Here is a 19,733-nt window from a genome sequence, read left to right on the forward strand (position 1 = left end):
GAATGAGCATTTAGCATAATAATCTTAGTTAACAACAATGTTATATTGGCTTGGTTCCCTTAATCTCCCTCGTTTATTTTATAGCCTCAAGGAGGCAAATCTTAAGAAATTAATGAAATACAGATTTGTATCTGTGTGTGAAACATCAGATTTTATAAAACCTATAAACACAAGAGGTTCTGCAGATGCTGGAAATTGCGATTAACACACACAAACTCCCGGAGGAACTCAAGAGATCAGGCAGCGTCCATGGAGATGAACAGTCGACTTTTCGGGCCAAGACCCTTCCTCAGGACTGGAAAGGAAGGGGGAAGACTCCAGGATAAAAAGGTGGGTGGAAGGGAGGAAGGATAGATTGAAGGTGATGTCAGATGAGTGGAAAAGGTAAAGGGCTGGAGATGAAAGAATCTGATAGGAGAGGGGAGTGTATCATAAGAGAAAAGGAAGGAGAAGGGGCACAGGAGGAGGTAGAAAAGAGATAAGAGGCCAGAGTGGGGAATAGAAGAAGAGGGGAAGGAAAGGGAAAATCTTTTTTTACTGGAAGGGGAAATCTTTATTCATGCCATCAGGTTGGAGGCTACCCAGATGGAATATAAAGTGTTGCTTTCCACTCTGAGGGAGGCCTTGTTGTGGCACAAGAGGAGGCAATGGACCAACATGTCAGAATGGGAATGGGAATTAAAATGTTGACCCACTGGGAAGTTCCAATTTTGGCGGAGGAAGTGGACATGCTTGACAAAGCGGTCCCCCAATTTACGACGGGTCTCACCAATGTAGAGGAGGCTGCATCAGGAGTATTGGATACAATAGACAACCCCAAATGTTGCGGCACCTGGAAGGACTGTTTGGGACCCTGAGTAGAGGTGAGAGAGGAGGTAAACGGGCAGGTGTAGTACTTTGGATGCTTGTAGGGATAAGTGCCTGAAGGGAGATTAGTTAGGAGGGACGAATGGTGAGAATGGAGGGAATGGAGGGAATGATCCCTGTGGGAAGCAGTTGGTGGTGGGTGGGGGTGGAAGAGTGTTTGGTGGTAGGATCCCTTTGGAGATGGCAGAAATTGCTTATGGGGTGGTAGGTAAGGACAAAGGAACTCTATCACTGTTAAGGCGATGAGTAGATGTGTGAGTTCAGATGTCTGGGAAATGGAGGAGATACAGGTGAGAGCAGCAACAATGGTGAAGGAAAGGAAACTCCGTTCTTTGAAGGAGGAGGACACCTCCGACATCCTGGAAAGGAAAACATCATCCTGGGTACAGATAGATTCAGTGGAGATGAAGGAATTGAGAAAAGGAATAGTATTTTTAATGGAGACAGGGTGGGAAAAGAGCCGTGGGAATCAATAGGTTTATGAAAGTTATCAGACAACAATTTATCCTCAGAGATGGAGACAGAGATATCAAGAAAGGGGAGGGAGGCTTCAGAGATGGACAAAGTGAATTTAAGGTCTGGGTAGAAGTTAGAGGCAAAGTTCACGTAATCAACGAGATCAGCATGGGTGCACGAAGCAGCACCAACATAATCGTAACTGTAACAGGAAGAGTTGGGAGTATTACCAAGAAAGTCTTGGAAAATGGTCTGTTCTATGTAGGCAATGAAAAGGCAGCCATAGCTGAGCCCATGAAAATGCCCATGGCCACCCCTCAAGTCTAGAGAAAATGGGAGGAGCCGAAGGAGAAATTGCTGAGAGGGAAGACTAGTTCTGCTAGATAGAGGAAGGTGGCAGTGGAGTGGAACTGGTTGGTTCTTTAACTGAGAAAAAGCAGAGAGCTTTGTGGCCTTCTTGATGGGGGATAGAAGTGTAGAGGGACTGGACATCCTTGGAGAAAATTAAGCGGTCAGGGTTGAGGAATTGCAAGTTAAGAGGAATCAGGAACATGAGAAGTGTGTTGGATGTAGGTGGGAAGAGACTGAACCAAGGGGGATAGAATGGAGTTAAGATACGAGTACACAAGTTCAATGGAACAGGAGCAGGCAAAGAAAATGGACCTACCTGGACTGTCTGCTTTGTGGATCTTGGGTAGGAGGTACAAGTGAGCACTGATGGTAAGGGAACTATAATGGCGGAGAGCAGTGGAAGGAGCTCTCCACAGTTGATATGGTCAGGGGAGGTGTTGGAGACAGTTTTCTGATGGTCCAGAGCAGGGTCCTATTAAAAGGGAGGTGTAAGAGGAGGTGTCAGAGAGTTGCTGCCTGGCCTCAGCAAGTTTGAGGTCAGTCCACCACACAGCAAAAGCACTTCATCATCTGCGGGTTTGATGGTAAGGTTAGGGTTTGGTACGGAGTGTGTTCCAAGGAGGTAAGGTTCGAGGAGGAGAGAAAATGCTGAAGTTGTCCAGGTTGACGCCTCGTCGGCAAATGGAGATGATCCAGGGAAGTCAGAGAACCAGAGTGTGCCTAAGAAGAGGAGGAAAGTTGGAGATGGGAGAAGGGGTGCAAGGAACGGGATGGGTAATTCTTGAAGAAGAAGTGGGCTTGGAGACAGGCACAACAGAAGGGGAGCCCGGCATCATAGCAGGCACAGAACTCACAGGGGTGTGGGTGAAAGGGTACAAAGGTAGGGCCCTTGCTGAGCACTGGACATTCAGAGTATCTGGTTTATGCTCTAGACATTTTGCCCAGTTTACACCTCTGTCAACTACTCCAACTATGGGTATAGAATCACTGGATGGCTTAGAGTGAAGAATTTTAAAGATAGGCTGAAGAAGGCAGTATGTCAGGGAGGACGACTATAATGGTAAAATAGTGCTAGCTGCAAGAGAAGATGAGCATTGGAATAACCTGACACTTGAGGAATATGAAAGTCTGGGAAGAGAGTCATAGGAGAAATTGAATACAAATGGACGATACCATTGATCAAGTATTTCAATGACAATTGATGTGAGGTAGGGAGTATGGAGATCTCCGATATCCTGTCAAGCTAATTCTTTCACTTACTTAAATTATGCCAAATTGTACCCACCTCAATTCTACAAGACCATTCTATTCCATATTCTTTGAGAGACCTATCAAATTCAGTGTTTAAATGTATTGATTCACCATCCATAGCAAATTTGTTCCTTATCTCCAACCATGAAAGTGCAAAAATATTTATCAGTTTTCACCAAATGGTCTAGTTCTATGCACTTCCATTTCAGGAAATGGTTTCCCTTAAGATTATATTTCTTATTATTATAGACACCTTTTGATTGAAAAGAAACACAAGCTAGGTTTATGGTGCATATTCTCAGAATTTATCTCCCAGGCTACAGTATCACATGGATGAATATATCCTGTACCTCCTCTAGAACCAATATATTTTTTTTCTGATTCTCAGTGCCCAATACAGTTTTCCAAGTGAGAACTGATCATTGCTGTATTTAACAGAAGCATCACTTCCTCTGTGTGCATTTTAATGCTTTTAGGCTAGCAATCCATCAGAGTTCTGTTTTTTTTACACCGGCATTCAGTGATCTGTCCACATGGACACATGAATTTTTGTGCTCATTTCAGTTTTGGGTTTCTGCACAGTAAGAAAATATTTTAAACACGAGAGATTCTGCAGATGCTGGAAATCCAAAGCTACACATACAAAAATGCTGGAGGAACTCAGCAGGTCAGACACCATCTATGGAAATGAATAAACAATCAAAAACTTGGGCCAAGACCCTTCTTCAGGACAGGTTTTCCTTTCAGAGACCCAAGGTGGGAGTTTCACACTCCCCTCCTTTGAACTCCACCTGTTGTAGTTTTGCTCTCTTACTCAGTTGATTGGGTGGTAGGCTGGAGATAGGTCTTTACCAGAGGAGGTGTAAGGGGCTCCTTCCCTCTGCTAGCTTGCAGGCCACACTTGGGCAAGTTGTAGAACTGTCTGCCTCCCGATCAGGGTCACATGAAGCCATAGGAGGAGGTGGTGGATGCTCAAATGATCAGCTGATGTCTTGGTTATGAACTTGGTTACAAGTCTCGGTTATGCAATCATTGATACCAGGCAGACAATCCCTGACGTGGGTTGTTGTGGTGGGAAATTTTAATAATAGGCATTTGTTAGTCTTGAGAGACCATGGATTTGCGCGTTAGAAAGTTTCCAGGGGGCAGGCCTGGGCAGGGTTGTATGGAAGACCGGCAGTTGCGCATGCTGCAAGTCTCCTCTCTCCACGCCACCAATGTTGTCCAAGGGAAGGGCAAGGGCCGATACAGCTTGGCTCCAGTGTCATCACAGAGCAATATGTAGTTAAGTGTCTTGCTCAAGGACACAACACACTGCCTTAGCTGAGGCTCGAACTAGCGACCTTCAGGTCACTAGACCAATGTGTTAACCACTTGGCCACGCACCAAGATTTTAGTCTCCCCAATATTGATTGACATCTCCCTACAGCAAGGGGTTTAGATGGGGTAGAGTTTGTTAGGAGTGTTCAGGAATTTTTCCTGACACAATATATAGATAAGCCTACAAGAGGAGAGGCTGTACTTGATCTGGTATTGGGCAATGAACTGGTCAGGTATCAGATCTCTCAGTGGGAGAGCACTTTGAAGATAGTGATCTCAATTCTATCTCCTTTACCATAGATTGGAGAGGGATAGGAACAGACAAGTTAGGATAGGGTTTAATTGGAGTAAGGGGAAATATGAAGCTATCAGGCAGGAACTCGGAAGCATAAACTGGGGACAGATGTTCTCAAGGAAACGTATGGCAGAAATGTGGCAAATGTTCAGGGTATATTTGCATGGTGTTCTGCATAGGTATGTTCCAATGAGACAGAGAAAGGATAGTAGGATACAGGAACTATGGTGTACAAAGGCTGTTGTAAATCTAGGCAAGAAAAGAAAAGCTTATGAAACGTTCAAAAAAACTAGGTAATGTCAGAGATCTAGAAAATTATAAGGCTAGCAGGAAGGAGCTTAAGAATTAAATTAGGAGAGCCAGAAGGGGCAATGAGGAGGCCTTGGCAAGCAGGATTAAGGAAAACCCCAAGACATTCTACAAGTATGTGAAGAACAAGAGAATGAGACATGAGAGAATAGGACCAATCAAGTGGGACAGTGGGAAAGTGTGTATGGAACTGGAGGGGATGGCAAAGGTACTTAATGAATACTTTGCTTCAGTATTCACTATGGAAAAGGACTTTGAAAGCTGTAAGGATGACTTACAGTGGACTGAAAAGCTTGAACATATAGACATTAAGAAAGAAAATGTGCAGGAGCTTTCGGAAAGCTTCAAGTTGGATTAATCACCAGGGCATCAAAGGTTATGGTGAGAGGGCGGGGGAATGGGACTAAAGGGAAGATTGGATCAGCTCATGATGAAATGGCAGAGCAGACTCGATGGGCCGAATGGCTGACTTCTGCTCCTTTGGCTTATGGTCTTATGGACTGGATGAGATATACCCCAAGCTATTCTGGGAGGTGAAGGAGGAGATTGCTGAGCCTCTGGTAATGATCGTTGCATCATCAATGAGGACGGGAGAGGTTCTAGAGGATTGGAGTGTTGCAGATGTTGTTCCCTTATTCAAGAAAGGGAGTAGAGATAGCCCAAGAAATTATAGACCAGTGAGTCTTACTTCAGTGGTTGGTAAGTTGATGGAAAAGACCATGAGAGGCAGGATTTATGAACATTCGGAGAAGCATAATATGATTAGGAATAGTCAGCATTGCTTTGTCAAAGGCAGGTTGTGCCTTACGAGACTGACTGAATTTTTTGAGGATGTACCTAAACACATTGATGAAGGTAGAGTAGTAGATGCAGTGTATATGGATTTCAGCAAGGCGTTTAATAAGTTACCCCGTGCAAGGCTTATTGAGAAAGTAAGGAGGCATGGGATCCGAGGGGATCTTGCTTTGTGGATCCAGAATTGGCTTGCCCACAGAAGAGTGGTTGTAGATGGGTCATATTCTGTATGGAGGTCAGTGACCAGTGGTGTGCCTCAGAGATCTGTTCTGGGATACCTTCCCTTCGTGATTTTTATAAATGACCTGGATGAGGAAGTGGTGGGATGGGTTAGTAAATTTGCTGATGATACAGCCGTTGGGGGTGTGCTGGATAGTGTGGAAGGCTGTCAGAGATTATACTGGGACATCGATAGGATGCAAAACTGGGCTGAGAAGTGGCAGGTGGAGTTCAACCCAGATGAGTGTGAAGTGGTTCATTTTGGTAGGTCAAATATGGTGGCAGAATATAGCATTAATGGTACGACTCTTGGCAGTGTGGAGGATCAGAGGGATCTTGGGATCCGAGTCCATAGGACACTTAAAGCAGCTGGTTGACTCTGTGGTTAAGAAGGCATGGAGAGTATTGGCTTTCATCTACCGTATGATTGAGTTCAAGAGCTGAGACGTAATGTTAAAGCTGTATAGGACCCTGGTCAGACCCCACTTGAAGTACTGTGCTCATTTCTAGTCACCTCACTACAGGAAACCATAGAAAGGGTGCAGAGGAGATCTACAAGGATGCTGCCTGGGTTGGGGAGCATGCTTTATGAGAATAGGTTGAGCGATCTTGGCCTTTTCTCCTTGGAATGACGGAGGATGTGAGGTGACCTGATAGAGGTGTATAAGATAATGAGAGGCATTGATCATGTGGATAGTCAGAGGCTTTTTCCCAGGGCTGAAATGGTTAGCATGAGAGGGTACAGTTTTAAGTTGCCTGGAAATGGGTGATATCAGGGGTAAGTTTTCTTTATGCAGAGAGTGGTGAGTATGTGGAATGGGTTGCCGGTGGTGGTAGTGGAGGCAGATCCAATAGGGTCTTTTAAGAGGCTCCTGGATTAGAAAATGTCTGAAACCAAGGAAGGAACACTGGTTCTGCAGAGAATTATGACCAGGTTGGCTGGGCTAAATGATTCTAGTTATAAGGACTGATTATTTAGGCTGTGGTCACTTTCTTTGGTGCAGAGAAGATTTAAAAGAGATACATAAAAGCAGAAGCAGCCTTGGCAAATTGAATTAGACCTTCCCATTCTCCCAGCTGCCGCCATTACATAGACTTAAGGAAATGGAGAGCAGGATTTCACCCAAAGAGGGAGGGGGTCCTTTGTTCTTCCGGTCCTGGAAGTTATAGCATGCGTTTGCTGATGTGCAGGGGATGATGGTGATCAAAATCAAAGACGATCTGGTTTGGGTCTGAGCTGGTCGGAGGGAGCAGAGCAGAATCTGTTGGTGGTGGCAGCAGTTGTCTTGGTCCTTCCAACCCACGTTGACTTCCCCTGGTAGCTTAAAAACTTCCCCAGGCCTTCCTCTAGCTTCCTTCTCTATGCCTAGTATCCATGAGGTGCCCGACCAGTATGGGATTTGCCACAGGGAAGTCGACAGAATTCAGTGCCTATGCCATGAGATGGGAGGCAGCACCCACTCACTTGGGCATTCAATTTAAATGTAATTTTTTTATTATTTAAAATTCTTTAGGATTAATTTATTACTGTTAAAATTCTGCTAAGTTTTGTTCACAGTACTAGGATGCATGCAAAGACCATCACTGACTTTGGCTAAGCAAACAAGCCTGCTGATGGGTAGTTGCGACCTTCCTCCCTCATATATCCCCTCCTTCCATGACTCTCCTCCCCGACGTGCCCATTTGAAATACCTTTCATAGTGAATGGCGAATACCAGGTTGGATCTGACCAGCGTGAGACGAGCTTTAGCCACTCCTGGGGATGCTGGCAGTTGGCCGGTTGTTGATGTGAGCAAGGCCACAAAATCTGAAAGGGAAGTGCAGAGCCCTGTGAATTCCCAGCACAAGCACCAAAGACCAATACTGCCTCATTGACCATGTGAAGTTCAAAGTTCAATGTAAATTTTCAAAATTGATATATGTCTCCATATACATTGTCTTGTGGGCATAATCAGTACATCTATAAACCATTAAAAAAAATCAATGAAAGACTACCGAACTTGGGTGTTCAACCAGTGTAGAAGAAAAAAACTGCAAATACAGAAAGTAAGAAGAAATAATAATAAATAAATAAGCAATAAATATCAAGAACATGAGAGGAAGGGTTCTTGAAAATCAGATGTAGGTTGTGGGAACAGTTCAATGATGGGCAAGTGAATTTGATTGAAGATACAAACGAGGGAAGATCTGCAGATGCTGGAAATCCAAGCAGCACACGCACAATGCTGGAGGAACTCAGCGGGCCAGGCAGCATCTGTGGAAAAAAGTAACAGTCGACGTTTCGGACCGAGACTGATTAAGGGTTTCAACCCGAAATGTCGACTGTTGACTCTTTTCCATAGATGCTGCCTGGCCTGCTGAGTTCCTCCAGCATTTTGCGTGTGTTTATTCAAGATCCTGGTGGTTGAGGGCATGTATAATTTGTACCTGTCCTGCTGTCGTCCATTGAAATATCCTCGGAGGTGATGTATGATCGGTCGTTGTGACTTTTTTGGAGGTCATCCTCTTTCTCCAGAGGGAAGTACTCAAATCCGTCCGAGGTGAGGTCAGCTTCCTTCTCTGAGCTGCCGGCACCTTCTGCAGGTTAGAAAATACGGCGGGTTAGTCATTTCCGGAACACTGGGGCAATGGCTTCTCTGAAAAGCTTGGTTTGGTTGGAAACGGACGACGACAGCGAAATGTCCATACCTTTGGCGCAGGTTTTACAGCAGTGTCCGGGCAGTAAGACCGCGTTGCGGCAGGGAGGCTCGCCACAGTCCTGCTTGATATTCCTGCAGCTTACTTTGCCATTAACCTTACCTCGTCGATTTCGTTGCTTTAAAAAAAGACGAAATATTGAAGAATATTTTAGCTCTGAAAATGTATTACAAATTAAGAAACAATAGTTATCTTGATAAAATATTCCACTAAGAGTGAAATGTACGTTATAAATATCGTTTAATCTTCACGAGTTATTCTGTTGCTGTTAAATTCTTCAAGGTGACCACATTTGCCCAAGACGTAACTATCAGTCTAATTGGCAGCAATTCAGTGACGCGAATGTTTATCAAATACACATTCATCTCTATAAAATAAAACACCTAATTAGCGAGGTGAGTAGTGGAAAGTGGAGAGAAGAATGCCTTGCTTAAAACAGAAATGTGTATTGCTCTTTAAGTATCTCATAATCTTTAGCTAATAGGGGAATAATACAGTACGTAATTGCGTGAATTTTGCAAACTAGCACGAACGGTTGTTGAGTAAAATCGGTTTATGTTAAACTTATATTGAAAGGAAAACGAGGATTAGTTAATTCATCACTTCGCCGAGGACAGGGATGAAATAATTTCAACACTGACCGCTGAGTTTAACTTACAACCTTTAAACTACCGTCCTTTGTGTAAAAGCCTTTGAACAGAAACAACCTGCAATAACTCTCGGATCATTCACAGAAAACTCATCCAAGTTCTTGGTTTGCTCTCCAAGTTTTTAGACCGTGATTGCAATACGTACTTGTAACTGACGGACATGATCTAAAATAATTCTGAAGGAAATCTCCTCGTCTCTTCTGAACGGCATTGCAGACTGAATTCAGAGAACGCACATTCAGAGAGCAGACTCTTTTAGAATGACAACAGAAGTGATGGTCTTGGAAAGGGTGCAGGAGAGGTTTACCAGAGTGCTTCTGGGGACAAGGCATTTCATCTGTTAGATGGAGCAGCTGGAATTGTTCGGAGTGGGATAAAGAAAGTTGAGAGGTTACTTGGTGGGTGGAGTAAGGACCACCGGCGCTTTCCAAAGCGGATAGGATTGGTGCTAAAAGAAAATAATTTACAGTTTGGGGGTGGGGGGGGGGGTTGCGTAGATACATTGATCAGCAGATGGACTCAATGGCCTGACTGGCCTCTTTCCGTGCCACGACTCCGTGAACTTAAATGTAATAATGTTTGACAGAGCCGGCTCAGTAACGGAGAGATTGAGGAAAGCCCGCTGGAGAGTGAAGTAACGAAATAAAGGATCTATACACGTGAAATTAAGGGGTATTTCCTTCCAAATAAAACAATTGAAAATACAAAATGCAGCTTTAAAAAAAAATCGAGATGTGGCGAGATACATACCGGCTCACAGTGGCAAATGACGCAGTGCATCACTCCGAAAGGCTGCCCTAGGTCCGGGTGCCAGGTATCCCGGAGCGCGTATAGTTTCCCACCGAAAGAGCAACCTACATGGTGACAACAGAACATCTGAAGTCCCGATGTTCACATCCAGAAATGAACAGCGTCCTCGACTAAACACACATGCAACTGACATCAGTGTGAACTAAAAGGTTAGCAAGAGGGACAATATCTAAGATCCACACTGATGCCAAACAAGATTTATTCCCAAAAGACCGAGGGGAAAACTGTTACAGCAAGAAAATGCCGTGATTTATACTCTGTTGCCCCAGAACTGTATGAAAGATGATCAGGGAAGAAAAGGTTTCAAGAGGGAATTACCTGCAACTCCTTTAGAATGAACGAGATCATCTTCTGCTTGAATGGGCAAGGGCTGAATCTTCGGTCGGAAGCTAACTGCTTCAGATATCAACTTCAAAAACACTAAATGTAACACAGATACCAGATAAAGAATTCTCATTGTGTCTACTGTATCCAGTAAATGATAATTCGATTTCTGAGAGGGAAACGGTCCTTTCCAACGAACAACAGACCGTTGAGAGGCCTTGAGAAGCTCTGGAAAGCTGCGAAAGTTTGTTGTGGCTACACGAAATCCAACCTTCCAGTACTACTACCTTGTACTCGGACTCCCTGTTTTTATATAGTCTTAACAAAGCCGTGAACATGCATCAAAGTCAACAAAGCCTTAATCACTGGAATATTCAAATCGACTCATAGAAAGATGATTAGCAGACACAGCGTGGGACCCTCTTCAAACTCCCTGGGAAAGTGTTAAAACAATGAAAAACAGACGGGGGGGGCGCTCGGAGCCGAGAACCCAGTGTGTATTTTAAAACTGAGAACTATCGCTGTGAGATTGAATCAATTGAGCAGCGAAATACACTTTTACAAGCCCTCGGGCAGTGTTTTGCATTTGTCTAAACCAGAGCAAGACTGACTGAACACTAAATTGTCTGTGAAATCAAGGCAAGGAAGTTGCAAAGTACATTTTGTTTGATTGTGTTACTGGATCGACTGTCCGCATTTATCCTCCCTTTTCTTAGGCATACCTGTTGGCAAAGAGGGACAAATCGTTTCATGCGAAGGCATGCGGCTAAGCACTGAAATACAAATAACTATTCCGAATTTTATAGTTTTACATATATTTAAGATCCGGATTTCAGAGTCCACCATAGACGCTCTATTGGGTGTATTCAAAAAGTAGGTTGGCCAAGTATGTTTGCTTGTCCCTTATTGTATAGTAGAATTTTAAATTAGGTGCCAATACTGTGGGTCGTTTTCATAAAACTTAGAATAACTTTCGTTTTGGAATTTGCTCCTGCGATTCTCTGAATGTTAGCCTATTTCATCTTATCTACAAAGGTAGCGCTGTTGAAAATGTTCATATAAATATTTCTAATCCAGGAAAAGTCTACATCGACTAATAATTACAATAGAGCTGGAACAAATTGACGTTGGACTCGAGAGTCAGAACTCATTTAGATTCTGCATCAATCCGATGTTCCAGACATTCATGGAAAAATATCTTTGCCGGCTTCAGAAATTGGCTGATTGCAAAGTTACAAATAATAACATTTTGTGAATTAAAACGAATTGCTCGTTCGCGGAAATGTTCCGCGTTTTGAAATGCATTGGTGATCATCGGGGAGAAATCAGGGAAGTAATATGGCATACATTCGAACCAACAACAAAAACTCAAACAACTAGGGGGGATATATGCAACGTTTAATGCGGGAAGTGATGTTATAATTCAAACATAATGCAAATTTGTATTTTTCATTGTCTTTTGCCTTCGAATATTACACATAAAAAGAAACGTCGTCAGTTGTGTTGATGTATTTAAACTATCGCTTCCTGAACACTGAGCGGAATTCCCATCTTTTTCCCATCCTGCTTTTTTCCCCCTCTTATACCGCGGGCTCCGACTACAGGGAGTTGGTGAGGAACAAAACGTCCAACCCAATATGAAGCATGATTGTTAAAGGGTGATAATAATCACATTTACCTATAACAAAAAGCAATAACGATCATTCACAAAAGTTCACTGAAATGATTATAATCACACAGCCTGTTTTAAAATATTCTCATTAGCGCTGCGCAACTTTTTTTCAATCCCTACATTCTGAATGGAAATTTTTCCCCACTTAGTGAACATATTATTTCTGCTAAGATTCCGACTGCTTACTTACACTTTGCACATACAAATTCCCCCTAGTGCATCATATATCGGGTTTAGCATCTAAATGTCAACAGTGTGGACCTTTAACTTAGGAACGCAGCTTGCCAAAGAATGTAGTACTTCTATTATCGGTGTTAAAGGCAGTATCGTGAAAAGAGCGATTCTCCACAGGGCCAACATTTGATCTGCCTCAGATACAAGTATTGTGACATTTCTTGTGCCATGGTCCAGCCGTTAATTGTACGCTCAAGATTCGGAACACCAAACGACTTCCTGGTATCCCAACTGAATCTGTACAGAGAGATGGCATAATAAAACCCGAGCATTTAATATCAGACCCAGCTCAACCACACCCATCCTTCTATCAAGCCTAATTTGCCAGTACTAGAATGCGCAGACATTCCATCCAACTAAGTACCCGGAAACGATTGGTTTCCATTGGCACAACTTGCTCTCCTGGTCATTACTGTTTGAACATGACCCACAATAGTCCCACCTCTGCTGTTACATTTTAACTCCAAAGAAAGCCCAGACATCAAGAGGATTGGAAGAGTTCGCAGGTGGTCATGTAAGGAGTTAGAAAGACGATACATGTTTAAAATTGCGGGCATCTGATGAGCGAATTGAGGGCCAAGATTGGATGGTTCAGACTGGGAACTAGGTTACTGCAACTTCAACCAGTTGCACAATGGTTCGGGGAATATGTGGTCAACCATGAGGAGCCTGCAGACAGGCTGAGAAGATCAGGGCCGAATAGTTACTTAAGTCAGTCGCAGATGATATCTGGTGTAGGATGCACGTAGACTTCCGTCGTCATTTACGGAATTGTTGTAATTTTGATCCTACATAGTTATGTTAGTTTATTGATGCCGCTGTCAACTTAAGTACTCTCTGCAACTCTCTCCTTCCCGCTTTCTACAGCCGCTCAAACAACCATTTGCCATGAACTGTATCTTGATCCAAGGATCTTGGAGAGAGGGATTAAACTCCTCTGTCTGAACCAATACATTCATGCGAATATCGAGGAAAGTTTTCACCCAAAGCAAAGGCGTTCACGCCACAAACAGACCCCGCTGTCAGTGACCGTTTCCATCTATGTCATTCTAAATACCAACTGCATAAAATATTGCGCTAAAGAGATTATATATGTTGCCTTAATTTATTTGTAACATCCTCACCGAACGAGGGACTGGGAAATCCACGTCTATAGGTGTCAGTTATAATTACTTCGGAACAGCCATGTTTGGGGCTGCTATGACTCCAGTAATATTTTAAACGTCTGTCGAATGTTGTGAACCACATGACCTGCGGTAATGCTGCAACATTAATGCTAAAAAGGGAAAAATGATTCAAGAAATATTTCGAGGGGAACGCAGAGCGAAGGTACATCGAACATAATGGTTCAATCCTACATATCTGCGGGAGAACGGCCCACGGAGCTGGTAGGTCATTCAGTAGAATATAACATCGAGATAATGAGGATACACCCGCCCCGTGATCCTTAGGAATTAAAGATATTTACTGGCCTAATGTAGTCAGTACAAATCATATCTACGCCAAACAAGATCCCCTGAAAATCCTGAGTTGTTCTAAGATTGTGGCCATTGGGAATAGGGCTCAATTATACATTTAAAATTGAACAGATTCGTTTTGGACAACTACAATGAAGGTTGAAGAGGACATTTTGTAAATGGACGGTGTAATGACCCATCCTACCGTTGTGCGTGACCTTGCGAATGGGGTATTCGGAGGCAAAGTGTCAGAATTTGGGATTTCATTAAAATTGTGAGTAAAATGTTATTTCACCACCCACGAGGATCAGGTGCTCCGCTCCGCGTGCACATGCAGGTCGGAGGAGGTGTAAATGAGGGTGCTTCAAGGTGCCAGCTGCGAACTCCCCATGCGAAAGCCACACAAGTTGAGCGAGCGCGGCGTCAAATATTTGCTCCCGAAATTCACAGAGCAGTGGCAGGAATTCGTCCATTACCGCCAACGACACACCCGCCTCCATCACTTCTGATGAATTAGAAAGAGGCGTCGTCTTTGTGTGGGGCAAGCCCAGCCCAAAACAAATCCGACCAGTGCCCTTTGAAATTCAATTTGAGCGTCCAGAATCGTTAAGAGCCTGTTAATAAATAAACCGGTGAATTTCTGAGTGTGAGTCAGCTGTCACATTGTTTTACAAAATGTACTCAACTACCGGTATTTTCCATTTACAAGGCCAAGGAGTAAAAACACATGCTTTAAGGATGACATTTTCTTTGGGCTGCAGGGCTCAGGGCTCAGCTGCTGGTTTCAGATAAATACACACCGCAAAGTAGTTTTAAAAGTTGAGCGATAACGCGCCCATTACACACAATAAACATTTCACTAAATGCCCGCAGCACAACAACACAGGGTGTTAGAAGCGTGTGCAGGCTATCCCCGAGTTCAGATAACTTGAAAAGAGGATTTATTCCGTATTGCGTTATCACTGTCACCTCAACACACGACGGGAGGTGACATCCAGATAGTGAACGGTGAATCCCTGCCAGACGCAGAAGATTAGAAAGGAAATATTCAAGAAGCCTCTTTCCCACCTGAAAGCATGTCATTGTTGAACCCCGCGCACTTAAATAATACTTCTAGCTATGAACAGGGACGGCCAAAGTCACTGTGATCTGGATCGGGCATGGAATGGTTTCTCTGAATACACCTTCTGTTCGGTGTGTCCCAATACTCGTCCTAAGGCCTGTATTGACCTTGTCCTCAAGCATGTTTTATTTAAAAGTGTGCTATTTACCGTAATTGCAGCATAAATTGCGAGACAACATTGACATTATATCTTAAGGCCCAACAATAGCTTTGAAAGGGACGGGATAATTAATAAAAAGGAATAGATAATTATTTACAAATTAGTTTCGGCTCACTTAGAAAATCAAACCGCAACTTCAATTATAAAATTAGATCCCACGCTCACTACCGAATTATAACACGGTTGAAATCCGCTTGATGGACTGCAATTTTAATACAGCTCCGGAAATACTCAACTACCCTATTCAAAATCAGCGGGACGCAAACTTTTTAACCCGCTTGGTACTTTGGTATTGTCACTTTCAGGAATCTTTTAGTATCAGTAAAGGAGAGAAATTTGCTATTATTTAAAGATTCGCTTGCAAAATATATCAATCAGATGAAAGCTTTGAAAAATATTAGGAAATTTTTTTAAAAACTTAAATTTAGTTAAACAAGTTACTAATAAACAAGAAGATTTGATCTACCGTAACAAGCGGTGGGTTCAGACGTGTACGTTTGAGTTTATTACAAAAAATGATTTTTTAATTCTGCAAAAAGAAAGACCAAGAAAACAAACCTCAAATTATTAGAAAACCTAACCATAGTTAGCATTTCATATTCATAAACTTGCTGAATGCTAACATATTCCTGTTTCGTAAAGTGGAAAAAGAGGCAGCCTAACAATGCAGATTAAAGATAAAACTTAATCAAACCCAAGTGGCTGTGTATTGTTAATTCGAGAATGCTAAGAGCAACTCCTACTAGTAAAAAGGTGTAAATTGATGACACGCAACTCCAGTTAAACATCACCAAAATTAATTTTTCACAGCTTTCCATCCTCGTGTGAAAGGTCTGTGCGGACACTTCCAACACTTTCCTGTGGGATAACGAGGTGTTTATTGATTCCAATTAGGAAATCATTTGCGATTGCCGCAGAGCCCAGTTTGGGATGGGGAAGAGAAATGAGCATTGGATCTTGTCAATCCACATTTAACAAAATGCCAAAGTAATCATGTTCTGATTAAGCACTTCATGCCTTTGTAATTATTACTACTTCCTCCCTCCATCTTGAAGGTGATGATACAGTTGGGGTGTTAATATAATGGAAACAGAATGTGTTTAAAATGTGTATCCAAAACGTTGGTCAAACTGTTGTTTATCTGCTTATACAATTTGCATGCCTAACACTAGACTCCTGAAACAAGCCTCATCACTGCAAAAGATTATCAAAAGTACAGAGGAAATAGTTGATGAATGGTCGCAAAGTTACATCCTTATCAATTCCTGGGGATCCCTGGCCGATGACTGCCCAATGTCCAAGAGCATCCAGGATATCTTCACTGGACTAACACAGAAGACCAGCAAAAATGGTGGAAGGATCACAGAGGCACCAAGCTATCAAATTACACACTCCATCTTTGGCAATTTCTCACACGTGGATCTTGTATGGGCTTCATCAACCACCACACATCCCAGAGACCTGAAGGGAAGCAATTGATCCTCAACCGCAGTGATCTGAATCAATTCCCTGTTTAGAATCTGCTGTTTCGTTCCCCATCCATCTTAAGGAAAGCCCTCTACAAATCTTAGATCTACAGCCCAAAAGTGAAGGGCATACTGATGTGAAGTATCTCCGCCCTCAAAATCAACTCTTTATTCCTTTCCAATGATACTGCTTGACCTGCTGAGTTCCTCCTCGCACCTTGTGTGTGTAACATTGTTCATTGCCCAGGTAGGCCATCATTCTGTACAGGTTGATGTCTAGGTGCCCAAGAGCAGGTGTGAAGAAACTCTTCCAGCACCTCATCAGTTGGATTCAGTTGGCATCCAAGTGCCACAGATATTAGGAAGATGACTCAAAATATTTAAAGCAAGACCCAGAGCTTAAAAAATGATTCTGATGGGTTCAAGATTTTGAGTAAACAAAGAAAAAAAACAAATACTCCATAGGTTCATTATCAGTGGACCATTTTAATATATAAGCTATTGTCCTGTAGACAACCAATCAACTTTTCCTGTAACCACCAGTGAGTAAAATTTGTTTGTTTGTTTTCTGTGGTGTAAGTCAATGGACTGATGTTGGCCAACATTAGCTTACACAGAGAAGCTGGTGATTAATGGGGGTACTTATTCTAGCCTGATCATCTTCAATTGCTTCTCCAATATCGCTCCTTCCATCTAATGATTGCAGCGTTCCTTTCTGTCCATGACTGCTCAGGAAATGGAAGTGGTCCTGGCCTGCATGTAACATGGTCTTTGTAAAACTCAGTCATGAGCTGGTGACTGAATGGCAAGTAAAGTTAGTATCACAGGACATCCCAACAAGATAGTATCTAACCACCAACCTTCCTTATTCAGTGAAATGAACAATAAGTCCCAAAACATCAACACCCTGGGAGTTCAACATTGTAAATGGTTTGGCATGGATTAGATGGGCCAAAGGGCCTGTTTCTGTGCTGTATTTTTCTCTGACTCCATTGACCTAATGAGATCAGCTACATGAACACTGTGGCTGCAAGAGGGGCTCAGGACTGAGATATCCTGTCATGAGTAACACATTGCTCAATACCCATAAGCAAGGTGGAATTCAGAAACAAGGAATATTCTCCGTTCAGTTTGATGAATGCAGCTGGAACAACACTTAAGAAATATAACACTTCCCAGGACAATGTCGTGTGTTTGTTTGCCGTTCTACTCTTCTACTCTCCACTATAACATTCTCTCCCTCTGCCCCCGTGCATTATGGCTGCAGCGTCTTCCATCTGCAAAATACACCTGGTTAATCACACAGGCACTGTCACCATCAAGGACAAGAACAGTAAACATATGGGAACACCAGTCATCTGCAGATCCTTGTCCAAGTCATAGTTAGAAATATGTCACCATTTCTTCACCATATCTGGATCTAAGTTCTGGAATTCCCTATCCAATATCATTGAGCAAATATACTGACTTGGAAGCATTCGGTCAAAATCATGTGGATGGTACCTTTGCACTATTGGCTCCTCAGACAAGCACATACCCAAATTGTCCAAACCTGGGATTCCTCTCATACTGAACAGCAACAATTCATTGGTGGGGAGATCTAACCTGTCTCATGACAGTCTAGTCCAGCTCATGTTCTCTACAAGTGGATGAACAATCCAGGACTTGGTGAATTTGCATCGATTGGAAGGGCTGATATTGAAGGAGCAGGAAGGTACATTGTTATGAACACTTACTGGAGGGACTGCAGTGGTTGAAGAACTTAGATCACCACCAGCTTCTGAACTGCAACAGGAGATGCACAATAGATGCAGTCTTTGATAGATTGACTATTTCTGCAAAAAAAAACACGAGGAGTTTTTTTGGTTTATTGTTTAATTAAACATTATAAAAAGAATACCACTATAAATATAGAGTTGTGTATCTATTTATATATGGGAGGCATGGTGCTGTATCAATGAGCATAATACTATTACAGCACCAGTTACCTGGTTTCAGTTCTACTGTGGCCTGTAAGGAGTTTGTACTTTCCAGTGGTGACCACCTCAGTTTCCTCTAGGTGCTCCAGTTTTCCCTCACATTCCGAAGATGTGCAGGTTAGCAGGTTAATTGGTAACGTTGGTGTAATTGGGAAGCATGGTCTTGTTGAGCCAGAAGAGCCTGTCACCCTTTTGTATCTCTTAAATAAAATGATATAAAATTATATTCGTTGACAATAAAGAAAAAATAACACTGATGAAAGAATCACAAAATGGAGAGTTCTTAGGGTTAGGTTGACCTTGGAGTAGGTTAAAAGGTTAGCAGAATATTGTAGGACCAAAGACCTGAACTGTGCTGTGCTGTTCTCTGTTCTTTGTCCTAAAACATTGCAAACTGAATTTGTTTAAATCTAGTCTCATAACTAACTTTAAAGCCTGGGCATCTTTCCCACCAGTAATTGGTCTGTTATTAAAATGGAAAAGGTTACACAAAACAGCAACTATTAGACTCGAATATAAGTAGGATTAACTCAAATATAACATTTTTGGCAAATAATTGCTGGTTTTTAACTGCCCGTTACACTGCTGGCATTTAGGGTAGCAATGAAGGTCCTCCATCTCTGTTGGTGTTCAGAGCTTGTTCAGGGCTAATTGCCAGTGTTTTCAGCATTTTAGTAGCTTGATTATTTGTGCCAATATCAACCTAAGGAGAATATTGTCATCCAATTTTTAAAATGTTAGTGAACTTGACTTCTTGCAGGAGTTTGAAACACTCACCATAACTTTAGCAAAATCACGGCAGATGACAATATAACTGAAGTTGAACTCATTTCTTTAAGGTTTCCTTGCTTTTCTGATATTGCTATGAAGGATAGTCAGATAATTGGTAATTAGTAATTAGTTTATTATTGTGACTTGTACCTAAGCACATAAAAGCTTTGCTTGTATTCCGACCAGATAGATAAATGCATACATAAAGGCATCAAAGTAGTACGAACAGAATAACAATAACAAAATGCAGAACATAGTGTTAAGAGAAAGTGCACTGCAGGTAGTCAGATAAGGTGTAAATGCCATGACAAGATAGACTGAGAGAGCAGGAACTCTTTATCGTACAAGAGGCCTTTAGAAGACAGGACGCTATAGGCTGGTTAGTCAGACTTTTGCAGTTGGTAACATTTTTGGAGTCCTTTACTAAGTATGACATTTTTGAGTACTTGGAAATATCTAATAACATAGGACGAAGTCTGCGCATTTTTGTCTTGCCTGACAAACCTGTTAGGATTATTTGAAGAGGT

At 42.4% G+C, this 19,733-nt stretch overlaps 1 protein-coding gene across 2 annotated transcripts in view; it reads right to left on the reverse strand.

Moving 5' to 3' along the window:
- The window catches only part of chrd (chordin), an 83,763-nt gene that overhangs the window by 26,254 nt on the left and 37,776 nt on the right, over nucleotides 1-19,733 (reverse strand). Inside the window, exons 3-9 of one of the 2 annotated variants that reach the window (XM_059945188.1) lie at nucleotides 18,445-18,635; nucleotides 18,193-18,291; nucleotides 10,339-12,487; nucleotides 9,961-10,064; nucleotides 8,552-8,678; nucleotides 8,291-8,440; nucleotides 7,556-7,670 (exon numbers count right to left, since the gene is read on the reverse strand). In XM_059945188.1, the coding sequence (XP_059801171.1) occupies nucleotides 7,556-7,670; nucleotides 8,291-8,440; nucleotides 8,552-8,678; nucleotides 9,961-10,064; nucleotides 10,339-10,477 (635 nt within the window). In that variant the 5' untranslated portion in view covers nucleotides 10,478-12,487; nucleotides 18,193-18,291; nucleotides 18,445-18,635. Of the gene's footprint in view, nucleotides 1-7,555; nucleotides 7,671-8,290; nucleotides 8,441-8,551; nucleotides 8,679-9,960; nucleotides 10,065-10,338; nucleotides 13,393-18,192; nucleotides 18,292-18,444; nucleotides 18,636-19,733 lie in introns of those variants that run through there. The other variant, XM_059945181.1, reaches the window with a different exon arrangement.

This window comes from Hypanus sabinus, chromosome 2, assembly GCF_030144855.1.
Source record: "Hypanus sabinus isolate sHypSab1 chromosome 2, sHypSab1.hap1, whole genome shotgun sequence".
Taxonomy (NCBI): domain Eukaryota; kingdom Metazoa; phylum Chordata; class Chondrichthyes; order Myliobatiformes; family Dasyatidae; genus Hypanus; species Hypanus sabinus.